Source organism: Barbatula barbatula, assembly GCF_947034865.1.
Source record: "Barbatula barbatula genome assembly, chromosome: 20".
Taxonomy (NCBI): Eukaryota; Metazoa; Chordata; class Actinopteri; order Cypriniformes; family Nemacheilidae; genus Barbatula; species Barbatula barbatula.
The window spans coordinates 9,711,589-9,734,923 of record NC_136783.1 but is presented as its reverse complement, the minus strand read 5'-3'; the positions used below and the strand labels follow the sequence as shown (position 1 = coordinate 9,734,923).

At 39.9% G+C, this 23,335-nt stretch overlaps 1 protein-coding gene across 1 annotated transcript; it reads left to right on the top strand.

Annotated features, from left to right (window-relative positions):
* Positions 1 to 7,915: 7,915 nt before the first annotated feature.
* Positions 7,916 to 23,228, top strand: npepps (aminopeptidase puromycin sensitive). Its single transcript, XM_079482391.1, has 23 exons — positions 7,916 to 8,483; positions 10,853 to 10,937; positions 11,075 to 11,152; positions 11,344 to 11,465; positions 11,976 to 12,083; positions 13,044 to 13,244; positions 14,176 to 14,272; positions 14,356 to 14,389; positions 14,600 to 14,714; positions 15,317 to 15,481; positions 15,684 to 15,788; positions 15,904 to 15,964; positions 16,237 to 16,346; positions 16,497 to 16,560; positions 16,656 to 16,795; positions 17,153 to 17,287; positions 17,559 to 17,778; positions 17,875 to 18,017; positions 18,158 to 18,214; positions 18,304 to 18,411; positions 19,868 to 20,023; positions 21,149 to 21,196; positions 21,349 to 23,228. Exons 1-23 carry the CDS (start codon positions 8,037 to 8,039, stop codon positions 21,493 to 21,495), a joined length of 2,946 nt encoding a protein of 981 aa, XP_079338517.1. The 5' UTR covers positions 7,916 to 8,036; the 3' UTR covers positions 21,496 to 23,228.
* Positions 23,229 to 23,335: the final 107 nt, after the last annotated feature.

Sequence of the window (23,335 nt, the reverse complement as noted above, 5' to 3'; positions counted from 1 at the left end):
GAATAGACACTGCACTACAGCCTGAGCGATAGAGTGAGACCCAGCCTTTTGTGCTTATTATACCAAAACATGTTTTTAAGACATAAATACTTTGTTTTTAATGAAGCTTATATACACACACACATTTGATGTTTTTTTATTGTTTGTTTTTAGACCTTAAATGCTAAGTCTGCTTATGTAAGAGGGCACGAGAACTGTTTTGTACCTCACAACAATACAAGTATTCACTTAAACAGCCCTTTTGAGTGTTAAATTGCTTTAAACTCTCAAATACTTTAACAAAAACTGCAAAAAGTTCATTTAGCTCCCAAGCTCTTGCCGGGTGCAGTGGCGCGCGCCTGTAATCCAAGCTACTGGGAGTCTGAGGCTGGTGAATCGTTTGAACTCAGGGGTTCTGGGCTGCAGTGGACTATGTCGATCGGGTGTCTGCACTAAGTTTGGTGTCGATATGGTGCTCCTGGGGTAGCCTGGAACTACCAGGTCGTCTAAGGGGCGGTGAACCGGTCCAGGTCGGAAACGGAGCAGATCAAACCCCTTGTGCGGATCAGTGGTGGGGTCGCGCCTGTGAATAGACACTGCACTACAGCCTGAGCGATAGAGTGAGACCCAGCCTTTTGTGCTTATTATACCAAAACATGTTTTTAAGACATAAATACTTTGATTTTAATGAAGCTTATATACACACACACATTTGATGTTTTTTAATTGTTTGTTCTTAGACCTTGGATGCTAAGTCTGCTTATGTAAGAGGGCACGAGAACTGTTTTGTACCTCACAACAATACAAGTATTCACTAAAACAGCACTTTTGAGTGTTAAATTGCTTGAAACTCTGAAATACTTTAACAAAAACTGCAAAAAGTACATTTAGCTCCCAAGCTCTTGCCGGGTGCAGTGGCGCGTGCCTGTAATCTAAGCTACTGGGAGTCTGAGGCTGGTGAATCGTTTGAACTCAGGGGTTCTGGGTTGCAGTGGACTATGTCGATCGGGTGTCCGCACTAAGTTCGGTATCGATATGGTGCTCCTGGGGTAGCCTGGGACTACCAGGTCGTCTAAGGAGGGGTGAACCGGTCCAGGTCGGAAACGGAGCAAATCAAACCCCCTGTGCGGATCAGTGGTGGGGTCGCGCCTGTGAATAGACACTGCACTACAGCCTGAGCAATAGAGTGAGACCCAGCCTTTTGTGCTTATTATACCAAAACATGTTTTTAAGACATAAATACTTTGTTTTTAATGAAGCTTATATACACACACACATTTGATGTTTTTTAATTGTTTGTTCTTAGACCTTGGATGCTAAGTCTGCTTATGTAAGAGGGCACGAGAACTGTTTTGTACCTCACAACAATACAAGTATTCACTAAAACAGCACTTTTGAGTGTTAAATTGCTTGAAACTCTCAAATACTTTAACAAAAACTGCAAAAAGTTCATTTAGCTCCCAAGCTCTTGCCGGGTGCAGTGGCGCGTGCCTGTAATCCAAGCTACTGGGAGTCTGAGGCTGGTGAATCGTTTGAACTCAGGGGTTCTGGGTTGCAGTGGACTATGTCGATCGGGTGTCCGCACTAAGTTCGGTATCGATATGGTGCTCCTGGGGTAGCCTGGGACTACCAGGTCGTCTAAGGAGGGGTGAACCGGTCCAGGTCGGAAACGGAGCAGATCAAACCCCCTGTGCGGATCAGTGGTGGGGTCGCGCCTGTGAATAGACACTGCACTACAGCCTGAGCAATAAAGTGAGACCCAGCCTTTTGTGCCTATTATACCATAACATGTTTTTAAGACATAAATACTTTGTTTTTAATGAAGCTTATATACACACACACATTTGATGTTTTTTTATTGTTTGTTTTTAGACCTTAAATGCTAAGTCTGCTTATGTAAGAGGGCACGAGAACTGTTTTGTACCTCACAACAATACAAGTATTCACTAAAACAGCCCTTTTGAGTGTTAAATTGCTTTAAACTCTCAAATACTTTAACAAAAACTGCAAAAAGTCCATTTAGCTCCCAAGCTCTTGCCGGGTGCAGTGGCGCGCGCCTGTAATCCAAGCTACTGGGAGTCTGAGGCTGGTGAATCGTTTGAACTCAGGGGTTCTGGGCTGCAGTGGACTATGTCGATCGGGTGTCTGCACCAAGTTCGGTATCGATATGGTGCTCCTGGGGTAGCCTGGGACTACCAGGTCGTCTAAGGAGGGGTGAACCGGTCCAGGTCGGAAACGGAGCAGATCAAACCCCCTGTGCGGATTAAGGGTGGGGTCGCGCCTGTGAATAGACACTGCAATAGAGTGAGACCCAGCCTTTTGTGCTTATTATACCAAAACATGTTTTTAAGACATAAATACTTTGTTTTTAATGAAGCTTATATACACACACACATATGATGTTTTTTTATTGTTTGTTTTTAGACCTTAAATGCTAAGTCTGCTTATGTAAGAGGGCACGAGAACTGTTTTGTACCTCAGAACAATACAAGTATTCACTAAAACAGCCCTTTTGAGTGTTAAATTGCTTTAAACTCTCAAATACTTTAACAAAAACTGCAAAAAGTTCATTTAGCTCCCAAGCTCTTGCCGGGTGCAGTGGCGCGCGCCTGTAATCCAAGCTACTGGGAGTCTGAGGCTGGTGAATCGTTTGAACTCAGGGGTTCTGGGCTGCAGTGGACTATGTCGATCGGGTGTCCGCACCAAGTTCGGTATCGATATGGTGCTCCTGGGGTAGCCTGGGACTACCAGGTCGTCTAAGGAGGGGTGAACCGGTCCAGGTCGGAAACGGAGCAGATCAAACCCCCTGTGCGGATCAGTGGTGGGGTCGCGCCTGTGATTAGACACTGCACTACAGCCTGAGCGATAGAGTGAGACCCAGCCTTTTGTGCTTATTATACCAAAACATGTTTTTAAGACATAAATACTTTGTTTTTAATGAAGCTTATATACACACACACATTTGATGTTTTTTTATTGTTTGTTTTTAGACCTTAAATGCTAAGTCTGCTTATATAAGAGGGCACGAGAACTGTTTTGTACCTCAGAACAATACAAGTATTCACTAAAACAGCCCTTTTGAGTGTTAAATTGCTTTAAACTCTAAAATACTTTAACAAAAACTGCAAAAAGTTCATTTAGCTCCCAAGCTCTTGCCGGGTGCAGTGGCGCGCGCCTGTAATCCAAGCTACTGGGAGTCTGAGGCTGGTGAATCGCTTGAACTCAGGGGTTCTGGGCTGCAGAGGACTATGTCGATTGGGTGTCTGCACCAAGTTCGGTATCGATATGGTGCTCCTGGGGTAGCCTGGGACTACCAGGTCGTCTAAGGAGGGGTGAACCGGTCCAGGTCGGAAACGGAGCAGATCAAACCCCCTGTGCGGATCAGTGGTGGGGTCGCGCCTGTGAATAGACACTGCACTACAGCCTGAGCGATAGAGTGAGACCCAGCCTTTTGTGCTTATTATACCAAAACATGTTTTTAAGACATAAATACTTTGATTTTAATGAAGCTTATATACACACACACATTTGATGTTTTTTTATTGTTTGTTCTTAGACCTTGGATGCTAAGTCTGCTTATGTAAGAGGGCACGAGAACTCTTTTGTACCTCACAACAATACAAGTATTCACTAAAACAGCCCTTTTGAGTGTTAAATTGCTTGAAACTCTCAAATACTTTAACAAAAACTGCAAAAAGTACATTTAGCTCCCAAGCTCTTGCCGGGTGCAGTGGCGCGCGCCTGTAATCCAAGCTACTGGGAGTCTGAGGCTGGTGAATCGTTTGAACTCAGGGGTTCTGGGCTGCAGTGGACTATGTCGATTGGGTGTCTGCACCAAGTTCGGTATCGATATGGTGCTCCTGGGGTAGCCTGGGACTACCAGGTCGTCTAAGGAGGGGTGAACCGGTCCATGTCGGAAACGGAGCAGATCAAACCTCCTGTGCGGATCAGTGGTGGGGTCGCGCCTGTGAATAGACACTGCACTACAGCCTGAGCGATAGAGTGAGACCCAGCCTTTTGTGCTTATTATACCAAAACATGTTTTTAAGACATAAATACTTTGTTTTTAATGAAGCTTATATACACACACACATTTGATGTTTTTTTATTGTTTGTTTTTAGACCTTAAATGCTAAGTCTGCTTATGTAAGAGGGCACGAGAACTGTTTTGTACCTCAGAACAATACAAGTATTCACTAAAACAGCCCTTTTGAGTGTTAAATTGCTTTAAACTCTCAAATACTTTAACAAAAACTGCAAAAAGTCCATTTAGCTCCCAAGCTCTTGCCGGGTGCAGTGGCGCGCGCCTGTAATCCAAGCTACTGGGAGTCTGAGGCTGGTGAATCGTTTGAACTCAGGGGTTCTGGGCTGTAGTGGACTATGTAGATCGGGTGTCCGCACTAAGTTCGTTATCGATATGGTGCTCCTGGGGTAGTCTTGGACTACCAGGTCGTCTAAGGAGGGGTGAACCGGTCCAGGTTGGAAACGGAGCAGATCAAACCCCTTGTGCGGATCAGTGGTGGGGTCGCGCCTGTGAATAGACACTGCACTACAGCCTAAGCGATAGAGTGAGACCCAGCCTTTTGTGCTTATTATACCAAAACATGTTTTTAAGACATAAATACTTTGATTTTAATGAAGCTTATATACACACACACATTTGATGTTTTTTTATTGTTTGTTTTTAGAACTTAAATGCTAAGTCTGCTTATGTAAGAGGGCATGAGAACTGTTTTGTACCTCACAACAATACAAGTATTCACTAAAACAGCCCTTTTGAGTGTTAAATTGCTTTAAACTCTCAAATACTTTAACAAAAACTGCAAAAAGTTCATTTAGCTCCCAAGCTCTTGCCGGGTGCAGTGGCGCGCGCCTGTAATCCAAGCTACTGGGAGTCTGAGGCTGCTGAGTCGTTTGAACTCAGGGGTTCTGGGCTGCAGTGGACTATGTCGATCGGGTGTCTGCACTAAGTTCGGTGTCGATATGGTGCTCCTGGGGTAGCCTGGGACTACCAGGTCGTCTAAGGAGGGGTGAACCGGTCCAGGTCGGAAACGGAGCAGATCAAACCCCCTGTGCGGATCAGTGGTGGGGTCGCGCCTGTGAATAGACACTGCACTACAGCCTGAGCAATAGAGTGAGACCCAGCCTTTTGTGCTTATTATACCAAAACATGTTTTTAAGACATAAATACTTTGTTTTTAATGAAGCTTATATACACACACACATTTGATGTTTTTTATTGTTTGTTTTTAGACCTTAAATGCTAAGTCTGCTTGTGTAAGAGGGCACCAGAACTGTTTTGTACCTCACAACAATACAAGTATTCACTAAAACAGCCCTTTTAAGTGTTAAATTGCTTTAAACTCTCAAATACTTTAACAAAAACTGCAAAAAGTTCATTTAGCTCCCAAGCTCTTGCCGGGTGCAGTGGCGTGCGCCTGTAATCCAAGCTACTGGGAGTCTGAGGCTGGTAAATCGTTTGAACTCAGGGGTTCTGGGCTGCAGTGGACTATGTCGATCGGGTGTCCGCACCAAGTTCGGTATCGATATGGTGCTCCTGGGGTAGCCTGGGACTACCAGGTCATCTAAGGAGGGGTGAACCGGTCCAGGTCGGAAACGGAGCAGATCAAACCCCCTGTGCGGATCAGTGGTGGGGTCGCGCCTGTGAATAGACACTGCACTACAGCCTGAGCGATAGAGTGAGACCCAGCCTTTTGTGCTTATTATACCAAAACATGTTTTTAAGACATAAATACTTTTATTTTAATGAAGCTTATATACACAAACATTTGATATTTTTTTATTGTTTATTTTTAGACCTTTGATGCTAAGTCTGGTTATAAAAGGGGGCAGGAGAACCGGTCCAGGTCGGAAACGGAGCAGATCAAACCCCCTGTGCTGATAAGTAGAGGGATCACGCCTTAGACACTGCATTACAGCCTGAGCGATACAGCGAGACCCAGACTTTTGTATTCAGAAGCAAGCTTACATTCGCAATGATTTGCAGTGAAGCGAATTAGCATTACTTTCTTTGTGACACACCAGGTGTGTGGTATTAGTACTGATTGCTCTGAAAAATGTGTAGCATTTGTGGAACATTTTTCTTCATTATCAGTATCTGAATTTATTTACCAGCCAGGGGCGTCATCACACTATAAATAATGCTTTTCCTAAAGTCATGCCAGGCTGGCCTTTCTCAAAGTAAAAAAGCAGTCTGGGCAAGTTTCAGCACACAGAATACGTATTGTTGTTCATGTGCAGCATTGGTATCCTAGATGTGTCTCTAGGGAACTATATATTTAGGAAACATTCAACTACCATTATTCAAAGACAAAGCCAAGGTTGCATAACACTTTTACGAAGAGTTTTACAAGATTTCTTTAACTAAAAGCCTAAATTATGAAATGTGTACAATAGACATGCACATAGTTTAAGCTTAGGTTTGCATAATGCTTGTGAAAGATAATGTTAAAATATCATATGATATCACAGGGTATATACAGAAATCATGGAGCTAATTGTAATACTTTTTAAGACCTTTTTCAAGACTCTTTCCACACATTTTAAAACCTCTTCACCACTTCAAGTTTTAATCGGTTACATTGGCAACGCTTTAACTTACATTACTGATTATAACATAGCACGACTGAACCGTCTTAGTTTGTGATAATTTTTTAATAATGCAACTAATTAAGTGACTAACCCAATGCAAGTTTATTAGAAAGAGAAACAAGGCTACTCTAATAGCCTTCCAGCTCTAAAACTTGCATTTTCCCATTAGTCAACATGTTGTTTAACAACAGGTTGTAAATGGACCTATACTATTCACCTATGCAATGTTTAAATCTAGGCAAACTTTAGCCTATGACCTCTTTGGACAAATATGAAAAGATGATACAAAATGTAATACCTTGGAAAATGGCATTCAAGGGCCTTCATTTTCTCTAAATTTATTTATCAATATGTATTACTTTTTAGACCCGCAGACTATCTTGTAATTATTTAATGAAGCACCTTTATACAAGCTATTTACATAAACAGTCATTTATTAGGGGGGCTGTGAAAGAGAGAGAGGGAAATTAAATGCTTTAAATAATGATTTAAAGAGCTCACAAAAACATCTCTGCCAACATGCACATTCTTTCCTAAAAAGCATGATACAAATATTATCACTATTTTTGGAGGTCCAGTATTTAGCATTTTTCACATCATGTTGTGTAACTCAGATGAATTTATACACTGCTTTTGGTCCACACACACTACCTAAACACGGCATACAGGACAAACTTTTTTTTAAACTATAATAGCCAAATGCAATTGTGCATTCAAATATATTTCCAAGTATTGGAACACACATTTTCATAATAGATGTAGTGCTGCTCAGATGGAAACTGTATTTAATGTTTCTGATACGTTCTTCTTTTTCATTGTGAAATATTTGAAAACAGCTACACTTTTAAAAATAAAGGTGCTTTAAAGGTTCTTCACAGCGATGCCATAGAAAAACCATTTTGGTTCCACAATGGAATGGATGGTTTATAGAACCATCTCTATCTTACTTGTTTTATACTCTAAGAAACTTTTGTCACCACAAAGAACCTTTCGTGAAACAGAAACATTCTTCATGTGTTAAAGGTTCTTAATGGAACTTAGTGGCATCGAAGAACATTTTGAAGCAACTTTTTAAGAGTGTACATGAATATTGCAATATTGCAGTGTATGAGTGTATATAGACCATCAGTGTATGACAGTGTTTCGCAACCCGTTTCTCAACTCTTAACAAACTTCCATAATAACTCTAAATTATTTAAAATGAGACAAATAAAGCATTATAATTATCTATAGCAAGTTGGTGCTTGGTTATTTGTGTAACTAATACACTACTTTGCAGGTTGTATATAGACTAGAAAGTTGTTGAAATTGGCTCGAATATTTATTTGCGTAGAAATTGTGAGAGGGGCTTCAAACATTGTTCTGTATAAGGGTGATGGAAGTATTATATTCTATGAATTGCCTCCGGTGTTTGAGAAACTAAAAAGGTTGAGACCCACTGGTGAATGAGATTTCTAGAACCCTTGAGCTGTGTGGCGCCCTCTATGGCTCAAACTGCACATCGACAGTATTTTTCCTGTCCAGGGTCGATTACTTCAGTTGGTTGTCTTCGCTGTGTCCGTCACAGAGAGGGGCGGGTTGCAACGAGGACCATCTCCAACGGTTGTATGTTGTTTTCCATGAGTTGTCGGGTGTCTCTGTCACTCATACGGCTAGCCCTACCACGCAATCCGACTCCACTATCGAAGCCCGCGTCTCCGACTCTCCGAGCAAGCATACACATAATCCGCAGTTTTAATTCGGTTCACAGCGCATCGACATTATTCAGCATGCCCGAGCGGAGGCCCTTCGTGCGGTTGCCGACCGAAGTCTTCCCCGTCAACTACGGGCTGCGCCTCAAGCCCGACCTCATCGACTTCACCTTTGAGGGCAAACTGGAGGCAGCCGTGGAGGTAATATTGAACCGTATGTCATGTAACGTCACGTTAACTAGTCCCTCTGGACCGGGCCGCAATGTCGTGTCATGTTCACGTGAAGTCTGGGTTCTTCAATTTGGGTTTAGAAGGCGCTGATAACGATGTTGCTGCTAACGTTGACGAGTTCCCTGCTCGTGAACCGAACAGCGACTTCGCACTAGACGTCCTTAACCTTTACGAGTCTCCCGAGGTTTGAATTTGATCGCGTAGGGTTGAAATATATAAACCCTTGCGGACTTTAAAGTCGACTTTTCCCAATAAAGAGAAATGAGCGGTTTGTTGCCCCGCAAGCTAAAGCGCTAACTAGCGCCTCGATGCTAGCGTCGGCTAACTTAGCCTGCAGAGCAGCTGTCATAAACCACGTTTACAGTCTATTTCTAGTGTAAATGCACACAAATGTCGTTTGTTTTAACCTGGTTCGAGGTCATAGTTTTCACCTGCATGACCGAGACGTTGAATCAGTTCTGTCTGCAAGCCCCTGAGTCACTCCGAGCCCGTCCGACAGTTTAAATGTATACTTTATAGCTTACTATAATCACAGTGTGGTCTCGAGGAAGGTTCAGTGTGGACTTTGTGCTCGGACTCGGAAATAAAACAGTTCACCAACGCCTTCATTGTCAAAAGATCTAATTAAACCTAAGATGTGAAGGTCGTGCATCATTTTATGTGAGTTATATATTATTATACTTATTTAATATGATATGTGATTTGACTTTAGGAAGCAAATGTTTTTTTTTTTAAGTTTAGGCTGAAAGATCATCCCATACATTTTTATGTGTATGTATATGTCTAGGGTGGAGAGCACGCTCTTATAACTTACAACAGATACCTGGGTAAACAGACAAGAAAACCAGTGGTGTGGGGTAGATGTGATTATATCGAGGTCTGGCGTCTAGCAATGACCTTTACTCAACATTGTTTTTGTAGCCTTTAATAGACCAACACATGTGCACGTTAACTCATTTAAAACCTCACTGTAATGTAGACCTGTTGTGAAGTCACCTTGCTGTTGATGTTATCAAGACACCAAGGCTTATTAGAGCATGAGATTAACCACACGCACACACACACAATTCCATTAACCATTATGACCATCATATCCACTCTGATATGGCTCACGTTTATAAATGCAAACAGTGGCTGATAGACCTGTCTGAAGCTTCCCTTTTATAGCTTCGAGCCTAGCACAAAGCATATTGTCATCTAGCACAGGGGTTTCCAAACTGTATGATGCTGAGGACCCCCAAATAAGATGAACCTATTGTGAGAGACCCTTTTCTAAAATACATAACCATCTATACATTTTGTTTAAGGAAACAATAAACAATAAAATCATCATTTTCAGTTTGAAAGTCCCAGTTTGATAACCCCTGATCAATTGCTGTTAAACATATTTGGTGAGTTTTCGAAGGATTTATTAAGCAATTTTGGAATGCAAAGATCTAGTTGTATTTAAGCAGCATATGAAGACTTGAGTATGAAAGTTACCGACTGTCCCGGGAAAGTTTCAACGCTGCCTTATGCACTTAATGCGCTCTTAAACAGTCTTTTGCAATACAAGAGGCCATGGGAACTGTTGTTCTTTGTATTCATAATCTGATTATATATGCGCACGTCAGATTTTCTTAGCGGTAAGCAGCAGGGGATGGCCCTTGAGCCGCAGCAAAGCTTTGAGCACGGTTGTTTTTCCTGTGTGTTATATCCAGTCTCGATAGTAAAAGAGAGAAAGTGCATTATGAATGAAGATTAACAGGGCTGTTGAACATGTACTGTATACACATTGTCTATGGATTTACAGAGCTGTATTATTTCATTTATTTGTATGTTCTTGTTTAATTTCCTTTATATTCCTGTAGTTCAACTGGTGGACCACCACACTAGCAAAATCAAGGTCATGGGTTTAATTCCTAAGGAATGTACTGATAAAATATATACCTTGATGGTGGCTTCCGATGAACATCTCTGCTGAATACTTAAATGTAAATGTTTGATGCTTGTATCGGCTCTTTACTAATAAACCATCAACAAAACTTGATGATGTTATAAAGTCTTTTAAACTGAACTTCCGCCCTGATCAAACCTGAAGGTGTATGTGTGGCTGTAGTGAAACACTTGCTAATATTTACAGTAGCATCTTCCTGCAACATTGTTCTCTGCTGCATGTACGTAAAGAGTGCTTGTTCCTTTTTCACGGGTGTTATCTGATACAGTTTGAGACATAGGCAGTGTCAGAAAGCATTTATACAAGCTATCTGGTAACTATAAAAGACTGAAACTCTAGATCATAAAACAACTGGATGTATATAAATGATGAAAACATAACGGTGTGTCATTGTTCTTGGCAGGTTACACAAGGGACAAATCAAATTGTGATGAACTGTGCAGATATTGACATAATTACTGCTTCATTTGTGCTTGAAGGGGGAGAAGGTCAGTAAAAACCTCACCCGCATTCAATGGTTTTTTCTTCACTTTTGTCTGATTGCTGGTTTAACCTGCATTTAATGCTTCATAGTGGGTTTTTACTGTTTGGATTAACTGTGCTCATTCTCTCTCTATTCATTTAGAAATTAATGCCACAGGATTTAACTATCAAAACGAGGATGAGAAAGTGACCCTATGTTTTCCCAGCACTCTGCAGAAAGGTAAAGAACTCACGATGTGGCCTGAGAAAAAGCAAAGCAGCTGTCAGGCCAACAATCGTTGTGTAATTAGTTGCTATAGTCAGTTCGTTGTCATGAAAAAGGATTTATCCACTTCCTGTTAATGCATGAATGGGCCCTTATTGCTCTGGCCCCCTCTCTGTATTTGTTTTCACAGGCTTCTTGTTTTTCAGGATCGGGGTCTTTGAAAATAGACTTTGTCGGAGAGTTGAATGACAAAATGAAAGGCTTTTACAGGAGTAAATATACAAGTCCTTCTGGAGAAATTCGCTATGCAGCTGTTACACAGTTTGAGGTAAAGCCGAATCGGTGCGAACCAGAAGGACAGACATTCTTTGAAGCATCGTGATTCTTTTTGATGATTCTGAATCGATTCTCCGATTTATAGCTCAGCTTGGACCCGCAGAAAATCTGGTTTCCGTGCTACGGGTACTTAGACCAAGATACAGTGTATAAAGAGCATGTATATCTGCATAACAGTAATTGGAGTTATTGTCAACGAAATGAATATAATAAATTATTATTGTTTTTATTAATACATGGTTTTGGGATCAGATTGTGATTTAAATATTCAGATCACATTGTGAAGTTCTCAAGCATTCCCACCCCTAATTGATACTGGCAAAGAACAGGGAATCAGAGAGAAAAGACAATGTGTTTTTATGTTCATATATGTGTGTTTTTTTGTCTATGATGCTGTGTGGTTTTTCTTGCATATGGTTGAATCACGCAAATGCAGCTCCCACACTCACCCCGAGTTTTTCTCTCTCGCTCTCACACATCTCTCTGTCTCACACTTTCTTAGGCTACGGACGCACGTCGAGCTTTCCCTTGCTGGGATGAACCAGCTATCAAAGCCACTTTTGACATCACCCTCATTGTCCCTAAGGACAGAGTAGCTTTGTCAAATATGGTATGTGTCATATTCTTTTTTTAATCTCTCCCGCTGGAAGCAAACGTACCGAAATGACTTGATTGACATTACTGTTATTATCTCACCCTGGTTTAAGGCATTGTAGCCAGCGTGCACTATCTGTCTGAGTTATGACCCTTGGGGCTCATGTAGTTGAGGTAGATTTGAGTCTGGCCTGTAGCGTGTCCTTCATATCGGTTGGTTCTCTCTCTCCCCAGGGACTGGATCTTATCTAATAGCCAGTTATAAAAGTTTTACATTTCTTCAATGTTTCAAACCATTAAGGTAGTTTTTTGAAGTAATCATTTAAGATTTAAGAGCAAATGTGCTATACAAATATTTTTTAAAGCTTCCTCCCAAGGTCAAAGAGTCATTCATGAAAATCAGCTGTAAAGATTTGCATGTCATTGACACACACTAGACATTGAGAAACCCGTCCTGCTAAGTCATGATGAGGAAATGGGAAGATGCTTTGTTAGATGTTATTATTTCTGAACACCAGAGGAACTAACATTAACATAAAATATTATTTTCTAACAGCTACAATATATGTTGTTCCTGGCAGTGTGCAGAACTTTGAAATCTGCATATCCTGCAATGACAGATTGCAATGTTTGAAACAGGAAAATGTTATTTTAACAAGGTGTCCAATCATTTCAGTTTTCCTCAGGAGCGCAGCAGCAAAAACAAAGTTGTTTTTTGATGTTGTGAAAGAGAGAGGGTGGAAAATACTTCAAATATGAAGAGTAAACATTGTGATACGATCCATTTAAATGCTATTTTGGTTTAGTCATAGTTGACTCCTTAACAACAGGATTCTGAAGGGGAGATTTTGATTTGCAAATGTAGAAGAACTAGTGGCTGAATCAGCAAAACGTTTTTGTACTCTAAATATACCTGTTAATAACACTGGGTATTTTATTTGACAAGTATGCCAATCTTGTTTTTCTGTCGGTGCAGAATGTCATTGATCGAAAGCCATATCCAGAGGAACCAAATCTGGTGGAGGTGAAATTTGCAACTACTCCCATCATGTCCACCTACCTGGTGGCGTTCGTCATCGGAGAGTATGACTTTGTGGAAAGCCAGTCGTCGGATGGCGTGACGGTCCGTGTCTATACGCCTGTTGGAAAGGCAGAGCAGGGGAAATTTGCTCTGGAGGTACTGGAGCTACCCTGTCTGTGACTGTGGACCAGAGACACGGTGATCTGTGACTAGACAGGCATCAAAATTGTTTAGTTGTTTTCAGTGTAAACAGCAAAACAATCCCCCCCACATCTACATTTGAATTTCAGTCAAAACCTGAGTTTGGATTTTATTGCCATTTTATTAATATAATTTATTAAATTTATTTTTGTTTTGGTACACTAAAATAACCTTGGACATCCCTTATGTTTTCACTGTAACAGTTCTATGAATGAAAATGTAATGATAGACATGATAAAAAAGACACAAGGGGAGTTGTAGCAACAAAAGTAAAAGGTTGCTGTTTTAAGTTATCTTCACAATAGCTGGGTTTCCATTCAAAGTTTACTTCCAACTAGTCAACCGTCACTTTCTTATAAACTGCCACTAAATATCAGTAAGAGAATAAATTGAGAATTACATTTGTTTTTCATATATAATAATTACTTTCGCAACCAGATGAAACACAATAAATAGGGTGGTTTTGTGGATGCCTGCTATTTGGAAAACGCAGTTGTGACAGTAACAACAATTCAGATGCTTCAAATACGCTTCCATCTCCCATTATTCACATCAACCCTTTTTCGCAAAAAAACTTGATGTTTCGAATGCAAAACTTCAAAATGCGCATAAAACCAGAGCTATGGATACCATTATGGATGTCCCATAAGTTATTACTATAGTAACTAAAGTAAATATATCAGATATTGCTTACACTGCCTGCACAAACATACTATATTTGATTACAAAGTGATGTTAACTCAAACAAATTCACCTATTTTAGTTTTTTTCTTGTCTAGTTTTAGTCTTGTAAGAGTGATTATTTAATGCTGACTGTGGTTCTAATCTCCTTTAAAAGGTTAAGTGTTAACCTATGGGGAAACTAATACTTTTCTTGTATTTTTAGGTTGCTACAAAGACCCTTCCGTTCTACAAAGATTATTTCAATGTTCCTTATCCGTTGCCTAAAATTGATCTAATTGCTATTGCTGATTTTGCTGCCGGTTTGTATTATTGTTTTGTATCCAATTTTAAGTCTTTTTAGTTAATAGACTTTAGCCAGTTTTTAACTTTTTGTGTTTTGTAGGTGCCATGGAAAACTGGGGCCTTGTAACTTACAGGTGACATTTTCTATTAAACGTTTATAGCAAACCTAAAACCTGGTAAATCTTCATGGAAACGGAAGCATTTTCAAAGCAGCCATTCAGGAGATGTTCATAAATCATTAGTAGCACGTTGATGGCTTTGGGCACCTCAAAGATATGAGATGCATTCAATTCTTTTTGTTTGTTTATTTTCTGTTTTATAAACTGATATCTGCTTTCTTGCAGGGAGACTGCTCTTCTGATTGACCCAAAGAACTCGTGTGCATCGTCCCGCCAGTGGGTCGCCCTGGTAGTCGGCCATGAACTGGCACATCAGTGGTTTGGGAACCTGGTTACCATGGTGAGTGTGATGCATTCTTTTTGGGTTAAGACTGCGCGAGTGGCAGCTTTTTACCATGATGACATCAGGGTTCCCATTTGGAAAAACGTCCTGGAAACAACCTGCGGCATTTATGTTTGCAGGCCTGGAATTGTTTTGCTGTGCTATCAAATATTTAATTGGTTGTGTATTGCTCACCGGGGCACTTAAGCCGTTTAAAACTTTCCTGTTAGCCACATCACTTTGTCCATTTATCCAAAATCTAAGTAGAGTAAGAAGTATATAGATTAATCTATTAAAACATTAATTTTGTGATTCCAGAGATGGGTACCAAACATCATTGTCTTTAAATCTCTGTTAAATAATTAAATTATTTAAATCCTTATCAAAAATACTTGAAGAGTCATAGAAGAGTAGTAATTACTCTGAGACTGATGCAAAGATCTGTTTCTAAAACTGTAAGATACACACCAAAACAGGCCATTTTCTATTTTGTGTCTCATTTGCTATCATGAAATGAATGACAAACATTATGTTTTACTTTGGTTACACTGCTCTTTATATACCTGTAGCTGAAATACGGTAGTTTATTTATAGTACTGAGAGATTGTGTCTCTGTGCAGGAATGGTGGACTCATTTGTGGCTTAATGAAGGCTTTGCGTCTTGGATCGAGTACCTCTGTGTGGACCATTGTTTCCCTGAGTACGACATCTGGACCCAGTTTGTATCTGCAGACTATACCAGGGCTTTGGACCTGGATGCGTTAGATAACAGCCACCCTATTGAGGTCCGTATGATGTCTCCATTCATCTCTTTGCTGTTTGTTGCTTTTGGAGTGTTTGTGGGGGCAGCAGGAAGTTTTGATTTGCACTTTGTCAGTCTGTTTGTCTATTCAGCTGTATCATTTACAGCGTTTAAATTCCAGACCCTATTGATATGTTAATCTCCGAGTCATGTCTCAGAACACGTGTGTGTATTGTGACTGGCAGGTTGACGTTGGACATCCTTCTGAAGTGGACGAGATATTTGATGCCATATCGTACAGCAAAGGGGCGTCTGTCATTCGCATGCTGCATAACTACATCGGAGATGAGGTGAGAGGTCAAATGTCCTTGCAGGGCCTTGAAGTCTGGAGTGTGCAACACTCTAGATTTATTGAAACATTGTTAAAGTTTTGGATTAAAATTAGTTCTGCTTATCTTTTTATAGGATTTTAGAAAGGGAATGAATGCTTACCTTTTGAAGTTTCAGCACAAAAATGCATCTACCGGTGAGTCTTTTAGGTTTAGGCATTTCTTTCATATGAATCCACTTTTTGACAGATGATTCAACGCTGTTTTTTAAATGTATTTTAAACACTGCAAAACTTACAGTGTGTGACATAATTGTACAGAACAATAGGAATGTTGTAAAGTAAATATTTTGCACAAAAACAAACATAATTTATGTGATCTGGCCCGAGTGTTGCATTTATATTGCTAATTGTTGTGAAGTCCGGAAAAAAGGGTGTGTCACTGGCATTCATTCATTCATTCTTCCCAGAGGACCTGTGGGAATGTTTGGAGCAAGCAAGTGGAAAGCCTATTGCAGCGGTGATGAATTCCTGGACCAAACAAATGGGTTTCCCTATTATAGTTGTGGATCAAGAGCAGGTAGAATTTATAAAAAGGCTCGTTCTCATGAACAGTCACTGATCTTGTTTTTGTTTCATAAAACCTTTGTTTTCACATTGCATCTCTTAATAACAGGTGTTGTCTTGGCAATAACAGTGCTGAAAATAATTAATTTTCCTTTTTTTCCAGCACGGCAGTGACCGTGTTCTGAAAATCTCCCAGAAGAAGTTCTGTGCTAGTGGACCACACAATGGTACTTCCAAAAACTACGCCTTAAACTGCTGGCTTTGTGTTTGACAAATTATAGCCTATTTAGAGCTATACTCTATTCTTTTTTCTGTGTTTTAGGTGAGGACTGCCCCAGTTGGATGGTTCCCATCAGCATCTGTACCAGTGAGGACCCGAGCTGCACCAAGATAAAAGTTCTATTGGACCAGCCTGAAACCACGGTTATCATCCCTAATGTTGAGCCTGATCATTGGATTAAGGTCAGGCTGCAGTGTGTGTATTTTCATGGTTATGTCTGTGCTTTACATGTGCTGCATAACATAAAAAGTAGGGTGTACTCAAAAACAATGAGCCGTATTGTGGAAAAACTGGATTTTCTTGTTACTTTTGTACCTGTATTTGTACATATACTGAGACATGAAATTAGCATTTAGTAACGGCCCACCCTATTGAACAATACTGTGAACTATACACATAGAAGTGAGTCAAACAGTGTTTATTTTAAACATCTTAATGCAATGAATACAGCCTTAAGGGTTAGTAAAATGACACAGTGTGGAACCCATTTCAAGGATGTGTTTGATCTGTATGTTAAAAGCGTGCTCTCGTATGTGCAGATCAATCCTGGAACAGTGGGATTTTACAGGATCCAGTACAGCTCAGCCATGCTGGAGAGTGTGCTGCCTGGCATTCGAGACCTCACGCTGCTGCCTGTGGACCGTCTGGGTCTTCAAAACGACCTCTTCTCTCTGGTGAGTCGCCACGCATGCCTTCAAGTCATTGTTTAGCCAGAGTCAATGTGCAGGTATGTCTTTTAGTCTTGAGTCTCAAGTAACAACATCTTATGGAAGTTAAATTGTTAAATGCATTGATAATGTGTTCATTGTGTGTTTCACTTTATAATTTTCCATCTAGTCAAAAGCTTTTATATTGCTATTCTACAAATGGTCTACTGTATATCAACACCTTCTGTTTTTGTTAGTGTTGTCTCACACACCCCATGTCACTCTCTCACACCCTCAGGCTCGTGCAGGTATGATCAGTACTGTGGAGGTGTTGAAAGTGATGGAAGCATTTGTGAACGAGCCAAACTACACGGTGTGGAGTGATCTGAGCTGTAATCTGGGTGTTCTGTCCTCTCTGCTCTCACACACTGACTTCCATGAGGACATCCAGGAGTTCATCAGAGACCTCTTCACCCCTATCGGCCTGAAGCTGGGCTGGGATAGCAAGCCTGGAGAAGGTGAGTGAAAAGAGAAATATCCTTTCAACGTTCACGGGAATGTTTAGTTGTTTTTATAGCGAGACGCTCACTGACCTACTTTGTTCTGTCTCTTAGGGCACTTGGACGCCCTGTTGCGAGGTCTGGTGCTGGGGAAGCTGGGTAAAGCAGGGCATAAGGCCACACTGGAGGAGGCCCGGCGGAGATTTAAAGAGCATGCGGAGGGTAAACAGATCCTTTCTGCAGACCTCAGAAGTCCAGTGAGTTCTTCAGCGTCCCTCTGATACAACAGTTTGTAATACAGATATGTGTCCTAGATCTTAAGTGCACTTACACAAGCTTTTGCTGGATCTACATGTGCATGTAAATGCACAATGCTGATTTTTCGCCATCTTTCTAGGTGTATTTGACAGTTCTGAAGCACGGAGACAGCACAACACTTGACACTATGCTAAAGGTAATGATTACCTCAATTCTGAAGGTTTGTCTAATGGAATATCTGTGCATTGTGTGAGTTGAAATGTCAAAATTCTCTTATGTTGTCAGCTTCACAAGCAAGCAGACATGCAGGAGGAGAAGAACCGCATTGAGAGAGTGCTGGGAGCCATCCCTGCCCCTGACCTCATCCAGAGAGTGCTTAGCTTCGCCCTGTCGGTACGCACACACGCACCCTCACTCGAGTAAATAGGTCAGCTTGTGGGGAATTTTAAAGCATTAGTATGGGGTGTGAAATATTTGACCAGATCAAGGGAAATTGCAGGAGGCATTGAGGCAATAAAGCATTAGGTGGCGGCAGTCAGGACTTTTTCCAAGGTCAGTTAATCCACTATAACAACTGCTCAAAACTAACAATGCATGGTCATCAGGGTACGGCACGTCATTTTGACAGGTGCAGTTTAATATTACATATAAATTAAACTGAAAGCTACCTTTGTTATAACGTTACATATTCGTCTCATTTGGCTTGCCTTAAAACTGAAAGAGTTTCCCTGCAGAAGGTCTGCATTCGTTACAAATGAGGTAATATTTCAAATCAATATTTCATGTTCACTTACTTACTTATAGTATGAGATAAGTAGCCATGTAATAAGCGGGATAATGGATAGCTAGACAGTTGATATCATGGAATAGATGGCCATATCTCAGTTGAATTATTCTGTATGTGTAGCTTATTCTTTGCACATATACTGCAACAATATTTGCAGTGTATTTTTTGCATAATTTTCATTGTGATAAAGCAGTGTAACAAGATTCATAAAAAGAAGGAATGAGACGGGAACCAGCGGACATTTAAACAATAAAACTTTAATTAAACAAACAATAAACACGGAAGTAAAGACCGGCAGCCACCTCACGGTTGACTGCCGGCCATAAAACATAAACACAAACGTGACCTGTCCGGGCCCGGTCCTCTCTTGTCAACAGTCCTGCCGGTCGTCCTTTTAAGCTCCCGATCTCCTCCGTAAGATATGCGGGACCTGTGCGCGCACAGCTGATTGCAAATATCACTCACGCCACCGGCCCCGCCTCAGGGCTCTCGTCCCGCCTTCCTCACCACAAGCAGCTCTACAAGAAAACATATTGACTATAAGCAAAACATATAAGGTTATGCAAGTCAAAAAAGGTTAAAACACAGAAGGCAGACACAGATTCACACCCACATACAAAACACTCCACACACAAACGCACAGAGGCCATCACCTGCAACCACACACCCAAGATAAGGAGAGGGAAACACAGGTCAAATATGCAACGGACTATAAATTCCTATATGCAGTGTTAACTAAATAAGTCTTTAAAATTCTTTGTGACCTATTGCATCTATTACATTACTTGGTAACCTATTGCACAATAAAAAAGTACTTTCTGTTCCATTTTTCTTGTTGATTGATTAAGGCCCTATATTGCTTCTGTTCTTGTGATTTGTGTTTATTTGGACATTTATGCCCCAGGACAAAATGTAATTTTAATATAAAGGACATAATTTCTCTCATTGAATTCAAATTTCCCCCAAAAAACGAAGTCAAATCTGACATCGGTCAGAACTAAGGCCTAATCTGAGGCTGTTGAAAACATCCTCAGAAGTATGAACACTTGTGTTTATTTTTAGGAAGAGGTTCGGCCCCAGGACACCGTGTCAGTTATCGGTGGAGTTGCTGGAAGCAGCAAACATGGTCGCAAAGCTGCATGGAAATTTGTTAGGGACAACTGGGAAGAACTACATAACCGCTACCAGGGCGGCTTCCTCATATCAAGGCTCATCAAGGTGAGACAAATGCAGTATATGAACAGAGACGCAATAAAAAGACATATTAAAACTTATGTCACTTATATAATTGTAATTATTTCTATATTGTATATGTATAAATACAGCCGAGGAAAAAATGTAATGACCATTTCATTTATTTTTCTGAAATTCTATCTATAGGTGGGTCAAAGACGAAAAAGGAATTAAGCATAAAAACAATAAGTCTAATACTGCTTAATTTAATTGCATTTTGGTTTTTCTGAGCAAAAAATAAAAAGATTTCCCTGATGTACAGGAGATACCCACTAAAATGTCATTCAGTGTCACAATCTTGTCAGGCATATTTACAACAAAATCAATTCATGGCATATTAAAAGACTAATAACTTTTACCACAAATGCTAATTTGTTCTAATTAAAAAATATATATTTGCCATTATCCTAGTTTTTAGCCATTTGTCAATAAGAATTTCTTATTTAAAACACAATAAAATGTAATATACTCCCTTATTATTTTATATAAAATAATATGTCAGAATAAGAATGTTGTTTGATTTTGTGCATAAATATTGTGTTACACTGAATGACAATGTAACATTATTTCAACCAAATTGTGACATTTTATTCTCCAAAAACTTAAGTTGACATTTTACTCACATTTAATGTGCTGTTTTTAGACAAAAAAATCACTTTTGTAAATGTCTTTTGATGGGGACATCTTTGACCCAGGTATTTGTTTAGGTAAAATTAACAATATTTCTCCCAAAGCATTTATTTGTAGAAACGAAAACTGGAGAAGCAGGTCAAAATAACAGAAAAGATGCTCTGTATTTTTCAGACCTCAAATTCTTCAGTATATAGTTCATATTCACTTTCAAGCAAGACAACAGTAATATTTCTACATGTTTTTAATTTTAATAAAATTATTTTTTACGTGATAAGATCACTTTGTTACTCCTGAGGTTTGATTTTGTTGAAATTCAACAGACACTGGCCACAATATATCTAGAAATGCTGATGAAATGTACCTTTGGAACGATCTCTTAATTTTTTCCACGGCTGTATGTGCATTATTATCTGTATACATATATATGTATATGGTAGCAGTGTTGATGATTGATTGTTTTATGTCTCTTCACTGCAGTTGACAGTGGATGGATTTGCGATAGATAAAATGGCTGCTGAGGTTAAAGTGAGTCATTTGCTATTCAGTTGCTCTCTTGAAATGTTAAAACTTGCACATATTTACCTTTACATTCTCAAATATATTTTATAAATGATAAGAAGCTGTTAACCCCTGCAGGTGTTTGTTCTTAGTTAACAGAAATGTTGTGATGTTTTCAGAGCTTCTTTGAAAGTCATCACGCGCCGGCAGCCGAGCGTACGGTACAGCAGTGCTGCGAGAACATTCTCCTGAATGCTGCCTGGCTCAAGAAAGATGCAGACGACATCCACCACTACCTGCTGCAGCGGAAAGCGCCCCCCGTCTGACCTCTGAACTCTGACTTTCCCTGACCTGCTCACTCACTCCAAAATGAGCATCATCTGGCTAACTTAAGCAAAAACGGAAATGATTACAAAACTGCAACTCCATCTTAAGAATTACCCAAGAGTCGATAAAGAGTCCAGGAAGCGAGACTGTTACTCACTCACGAGTGTGGAATGGTTCCCCATTCTGCCAGCGGGAGGCACAAGTGCGCTCGAACAGAGCTGTGACTGAAACGTGATTCTCTGTGTGTTGTTTTTTGAGCTGGTAATGCATGTACATCATTTCTTCAATATGGCACCAATCTCTTACATTGGTATTATGACACAATCCTATATTTCCTGTTCACCAATAGAAAAAGCATGACGTTAATATACACTGTTTAAGTTTGTTTTTTATTCCGTACAAAAATGACCTCCTGTTTAATTAGTCTTGACTATATACACAATTTACCCAGAATCCTCGGCTGTGACTGGGCAGAATGGGGTTTAAAGGTTGGGATGCACTGATGATTGAATGGACTCTATGGTAACGGCTCTGAATCCCATCGTTAGGAATGGTTAGGACAGAAGACGCATAAGCATGGTACTGTGTGTATATTGTATACTGCAAGCATTAGTTCTGAGACCTTCAGTAATCTGAAATGTGATTATATATATATATATACATGCGTATGATCTCCGATCTTTACCCTCGTCTCCTGTACGTCTATACAAACTGTTCTACAGCACACCTGCAATGACTCATACCTTCAGAAACAGCAGAAAAAATCAATAAGGGGAAGATAAATTACACAAAAATACATACATGTCATTAGCATCTATCATGATGAAACAACGCTGTTAGAGAAACAATGATTTATTTAATGATTTAACGGTGGTGGCAATCACACTTGAAGAGCATGTGGGCCTCGGTTCCGAATTTAGGACCCACAAAATCATGATTCAACCTGTTAGCAAACCCTGAGGCCTTAAATTGGTTATTCTGATTGGCATAAGTGATTATTAAGGACATGGTCACAGCCGTATATGATGAGATGCAATGGGCTCGTGTTGAATGGTAGACACAGAGAATTAATTGTGACATGACTTAACGTGAGATCATGATTATCCAATTTTGTTTCTGAATCCTTCCCTGAAATGTGCTTTTGTTTAAAAATACAATTGATGTTCATTAAAGAAGATGAGAAAAGAAGATAAAAGATGGGCACAAATGTACTGTGAGAATGGAATTTGGTGAGGTGTGGCTATTATTACTTTATACTGTATTTGTGTGTTGTAGTCAGACGACTTTGCTCCCTATGCACGAAGAATTGCATCAAGATTCAAAAAAAGTCTCATTTTGAAGACACAATTTATGAATACAAATATCTATTATTTTAAATTGTGTGAAAAAAGATTAGATGATATTGGAATTATTTATCAGCCACTGAAGAGAAAGGAGAAGCGATAGATAATTATTTGAAAATGCATGTCTTTAAGTTGAATAATAGTGATATTTCACAAGATTTTAAATAACACTATTGCACAAAAAAAACACATGAAGACAGAATAGAAAGTAGGAAATAAAGAAATCATAATGCAAGAGAGAAATCTTGTGCAATGGACTATTTCTGTCTTTCCTGTAACTTTCATGACTTTACTGATGAAAAGTCACCGACTTGATTTGTTCGTCCCTTTCTCAATCTTGACTAAGAATTACAGTAAATAAATCAGCAGACCTTTCGTCTCACATTATCAAGATGTAGCCTGTGTATTCAGTGTATGCACATTACAAATGCCTTCCACTGAATGGACTCCATTCCCCTGAAAAATTACTCAAAATGCCTTCATGTACACGTTTTAC